We start from the raw sequence: 5,383 nt of genomic DNA, 5'->3' as shown, positions 1-5,383 counted from the left end.
AGCCAAATGTAAGCAAAGTGGCTTCATTATGTAACTTCTTTCACCCTGATATCATTCAGGTAAACCTGAGCTGTATCCCCTCCAAAACCAATATATCCTTCCTCATGATGTGTTGCCCAGAATGAAAGCATTGCTCCAGCTTAGGTCTGACCAGCACTCTATACAACTTCCACACTTTTTTATTATAGCACACTTGAGATATAAATCAACATTCCATTTTCATGCTTGATTTTTTTTTTACCTGTCGACAAGCTTTTAATAGTGCGTGCTCCTCTGTAGCTCATATTTGCTCAGCGTTTAGAAAATACTCCGTTTTATCCTTCTTGGGTCCAAATTTGATCTCCAGGCACTTGCCCATGTTGAACTCCTTTGCCATAGTTTCGCCCTCTCACTTAATCAGTCTTAAGTCACTTTGCAAATTTCTTCGGCCATCTGAACTACGTCCTGTCCCTACTAACTAATTGCCATCTGCAAACGTGAGACTACCCATCATATCACAATCACTGAAAAAGTACAGACGAGATTGAGTTCTTGCATTGTACTTTTCATTTTTTTAATTCTGTGACAATTGCAGCAAAGGGATATTTTAACAGGCTCTTTAACTCATCTCTGTATTTGCGCTGTGTCACCGCATAAATGAAAGTGTTTGTGCTGCAACTCATGAGTTGAAACATGAAGCCTAACTCCCGTATGAACACAGGTAGAATCATAGCCCTGTAGCCCAGGTAACCCATTCGCCAATAAATACAATATATCATATATAGTGCCCATAACAGTATGAAATTCCCTGATATAGCATACAGTACAATCATGGATTTCCTGCGGTTCAACATCTCTGGGTCACTGGGACTTTCCCCACTGACTGGACACCGGAGTCGCCTGCGCGCTCTGTTAGTCACTAAAATGTACCTGACGGTTAAAGCATTGAACAGCAAGACCAAAATAAATGGTATGCATGGAGTTAAAATGTAATGAAAGAATTCAACTGCACCCCATACTTCTGAGCCTTCAACACTAGGTGTTATATAACAAAACCAGGATTGATTGATGAACCAATATTTACTCGTGTACATAAAGTACCAGAACGTATTTTTTAAAGAGAACAACACGGTAATCGTTGCTATAACCACACTCGCCGTTTTCTCCACACAGTATTTAGCTTTCAGCTTCTGGTAGCAAATGGCTATATATCGATCAAAGGTGAAACTGACCGTGAACCAGACAGAACAGTCTGTGACTGCGTACAGCAGGACGGCGTGGATGTTACAGACTGGGATGTACCTCACGAAATTGAGCTCTACATAATAAACAACAGGGATATGTCTCAGTATCAGATCAAAGATAATGACCAGAAGATCCGCTGCTGCCATGGCCACCAGGTAGCGCGTGATACATTTGGAGAGACCGCACTTTCCCCGAGACAGGATCACAATCGTCACCACGTTACCTGTAAACAATAACAAGGGAAAGGATCAGAAACAGACTGAAGATGCCTATTTGATTGTGTTACTGGTAAAAAAAAAGATATTTTGTTATTGAATTAATTGATAAAATTCAATTATTTTACCCATGTCAAGGACTGGTGACTAGAGACACTTTATTTACCATAAAATAATCAATATAAAATTTTATTAAATAAATGGGCCACATATACAAAAACATATGAATACTGTATTTAAAATGATTCAGGAAACGATTTGTGATAAATAGGGGTGCCTGGCAGCATTCAAATTGTTCAAAGCAACGTGGCTTGAAACAGGGAACCGAACAGCACCAGAATGTGTTGAGTTAACTGTCATTGTGATTTGCTTGGGATCAGTCACTCTGGATTGGTGATGGTAGCTGAGTCCTACATCCTACTCCTGATATTAAGGAGGCGAGCAGCCAAGGTTTCTGTCCCTAATCATTATTCAGTGACCCCAGGTTATGGAGGTGGAACAGTCCATGTATTAGCTCCAGTTCATTGTTCAGTATCTGCTCCTGTAAAGTAGGGGTGCAGATTTCAAGTGAGAACACGATCGGGTCAGCTTCAATGAGCTTCTTAGGACACTATCCATACTCACACTTTAAGAATAGAGACCTGTACGTGTCTGAATAAGCGGCACATGCATTCCCAGCAAGAGTCAGCAAACTTGGTTCATATCATGGAATCGATTAATCTTACAGCACTGAAGGAAGCCATTCGGCCCATCTTTCTTGTGCCGGCTATTTAAAAAAATATCGAATTTCTCACATGATACCGCTCCTTTCCAATAGCGCTGCAATGTTCTCCCCTCAAGTATTTATCCAATTCCCTTTTGAAAGTCACTGTTCAATCTGCTTCCACCAGCCTTTCAGGCAGTGTATGCCATAACAACACGCTGCATAAAAAAACCCTTAACTCTCCTCTTGCTCTTTTGCCAATTACCTTAAATGCGTGTTTTTTTTTGGTTAGCGACCCTCCTGTCAGTGGAAACAGTTTCTTCTGACTTAATCTATCAAAACCCTTCATGGTTTTGAACTCCAGTACTTCTGCTCTTAAACATTCTCTGCTCTACGGACAACAATCTCAGTTCCTATAACCTCTCCACCTCCAGCAGGATAGAAGTGGAACCTAATGAATTGAAACAGCGACTTTAAAATGACTTGCGGAAATGAGTTCTAGATTAGCAGGGGATTATGGGAAGGGGCTGACAGAGGACGTCTTGAAAAGCAGAGGATGAGTGGAACAGTGTTCGGAACTGTTAGACTGGATCAGTATCGATTGTGATACAAGCTCGATTTGTTAGAGAGCAGCTTTAGTAACAACACCTGCAAGATATGCAGAGGGGGAGACAGTTAATGAAAATAAATATCGTAAATAACTGATAGAATACATATTCATTCATAAATCAATCAATGTCATCATTGAAACTATATTCACTAATAGTTACATGCTCAAATCATTTTTACATAAAAGCAGAAAATGCACATATTTTGCTCCAAACTGTGCAATTACACCACAAAATACTTCAAATGAACGTTTCCTACATTACAAAACTGACCACCCTTTAGAAATACCTCATTGGCTATAAAGTGCTCTGGGTGGCCCCGAGGTCATGAACGGTGCTATAAACATGCAAGTTTTTTCTTTCTCTTCTTTAATCAGTTTATAAAGTTTTATATTATGAATCATAATTTCCAAATATCATGAGGGTTTCATTAAAAAAATGCGCTCAAACATTCTGTGAGGTTTCACCCGTCTGTGAGTGATGATTGAGTTCCCAATTGATTCTAGAACATGGCCTTAAAATAAAAGAAATACTAAATCTCTAGACATAACAAACTGGGATCATTCACATTAAAATAGAACGGGCGATAATAGAAGGTTAACGTGCAGCTCTCTGTAGTTTCAGTTAACTGAGCTATATGGGCATTGGATTATATTTAGAGGCAACGATATTGAATCAAAGCACTGATGTTTAACTGATTAAGCATTTTGCTGAATGCAAACAAAACTTGAAACCATTTCCATATCCCCCAGAAACACGAGACAGTAAGAAGTAGTGTTAGCGCTACACAATGAAGAAACTGACCAGAATTCATTCAGTAGTGGGTAGTGACCAAGATTTCAAAGTGTACCTGCAATCTGAACTCAATAATTCAAAGTGAAGTTGTGCCATTTATTAAACTGAAACCGTAAATGGGAGCCCGTGTACAGTGCCTCAGTGTAACAGGCTGCATTCTCAGACAGACAAGGATTGTGAAAGGAACTAAAACAGGATAGAGTTACAAAACTCACACGGTAAACAATACTGTTAAACATAATTATTCAAATAATGCATGGTTATAATGACTTAAATGATTAAAAATAATGATATTTTACATAAATCATAATCCAACCATTGAAAAATACTGATAATAATGCAACGTGGTTGCTAAAGGAGAGTCAGACTGCTGACTTGAGCTGGATTATTTCAAATTGAACTGACCATCCGTCTATCAGGATTCGCTCTACAACTCCCCATAGCACAGTATCTCAGCAGTTAAGATCAAATTCCTGCAAGGCAGCTTTCTGGTTTGATACAAGTGCCCAATGCAAACAACGCAACACAAAATGTTCAACACAAAGAATCATCCAACAATTCTGATGGTGTTATAGACTCAAAGGACGTCGGATGCTTAATAAGACTGTAACAAATCAAACAAATGGTGAACAGTAAAGACAATGAGCTCAGAATAAGCGACTGGAGAAACAATCACGTCAGGGGAGCATGCAGCATTATTATCCACACAACAGATTCAGTACGTTTAATACAAATAACCACTGGCATTGTGAAACATATAAAGCAGAAGAGAGTTTATAGAACTAATAGTTGGATATATTAACTTACCTGGTCCATTAACAGCAGCGAACAGAGGATAACAAAAGAGAAAAATGGTCACACAACTGAACATGGTTTACAGAATTTACAACTTGATACAGTTATTTACCTGGTTCACCAATAGCAGTTAGGATGGGTTAGTGAACGGCAAGAACAATAATACATTTAATCAGGAATTACAGAAATCATTTTTGTAAAGAGTGACTTACAAGGAACACCAAAAGCTGCCAGGATTGGATAGTAAATACTCTGTATATCCCGAAAAACAAAATGTATCTTGAGCATTGCCAAAAATGACCGCCCTAATCTATCACTTTGTGTCGGACCCGAAGATCTGTGGACCTCCAGCATTTGACTCCGATTCATGTTCCCCTTTCTATGAGAATCCAAGAGTCCGCTAAAACTGTGAGATGATCCCTCTTACTTATAATACTGGAAACCCTCTCGTGAGTCAATTATGATCCATGGAGACTGACATTAGTTACATTCATTGAACAAACAGCTTCAGTTATTCCCTTGCACAAAGACACTTTTTATAGAACAATGTTCATTTAGTACATGTTATGTTAACGTCAGCGAAAAAAGAGCAGAGCACAGCAGGTTATTCGAATAAATAATTTGTAAAATAAAAGTTAATGTGAAACTGAATGCAGATTACAAATGAGCAGAGATCCGTTTACTTGTTTGAGATTGTGTGGTGTATCCTGTGAAACATGGACAATTTTAGAGTGGCGCTATTAGAATTGACACATTATCTGGATCTATACTGCTTCTATCGATCGAAAAAATCCCGAGGAAATTCCCGGGGTAATTTCAGTTCTTGGGATATTTTACACATGTTCTATGACTCTAAGACCATCTGCAAATATTATGAATTTCAGGCAACTCTCTCAGTAATAACCAATACCTGCAATCCCGTGCAAACATCTGCCCATTTTCTCGTTTACCTATAAATATTGATGCTGAACAAACCCCCGCCCCATACCCCGCATGTAATGTAAAAATCTATAGATTCTTCTGGAATTTGTATCAAATTCCAC

General features: G+C 38.7%; 1 protein-coding gene across 1 annotated transcript; it reads right to left on the bottom strand.

Moving 5' to 3' along the window:
* Positions 1-545: 545 nt before the first annotated feature.
* LOC147083129 (putative G protein-coupled receptor 139) lies at positions 546-4,715 on the bottom strand. The gene is made up of 2 exons (XM_085980262.1): positions 4,553-4,715; positions 546-1,447 (listed from the first exon to the last, which is right to left on the bottom strand). Exons 1-2 carry the CDS (start codon positions 4,707-4,709, stop codon positions 546-548), a joined length of 1,059 nt encoding a protein of 352 aa, XP_085836388.1. The 5' UTR covers positions 4,710-4,715.
* Between the last annotated feature and the right edge of the window lie 668 nt (positions 4,716-5,383).

Source organism: Somniosus microcephalus, unplaced genomic scaffold (genome assembly GCF_052327205.1).
Source record: "Somniosus microcephalus isolate GS21.2 unplaced genomic scaffold, FLI_Smic_1.0 scaffold82, whole genome shotgun sequence".
Classification (NCBI taxonomy): domain Eukaryota; kingdom Metazoa; phylum Chordata; class Chondrichthyes; order Squaliformes; family Somniosidae; genus Somniosus; species Somniosus microcephalus.
Note: the sequence above shows the minus strand (reverse complement) of the source record. Positions and strands in the feature narration are given on the sequence as shown.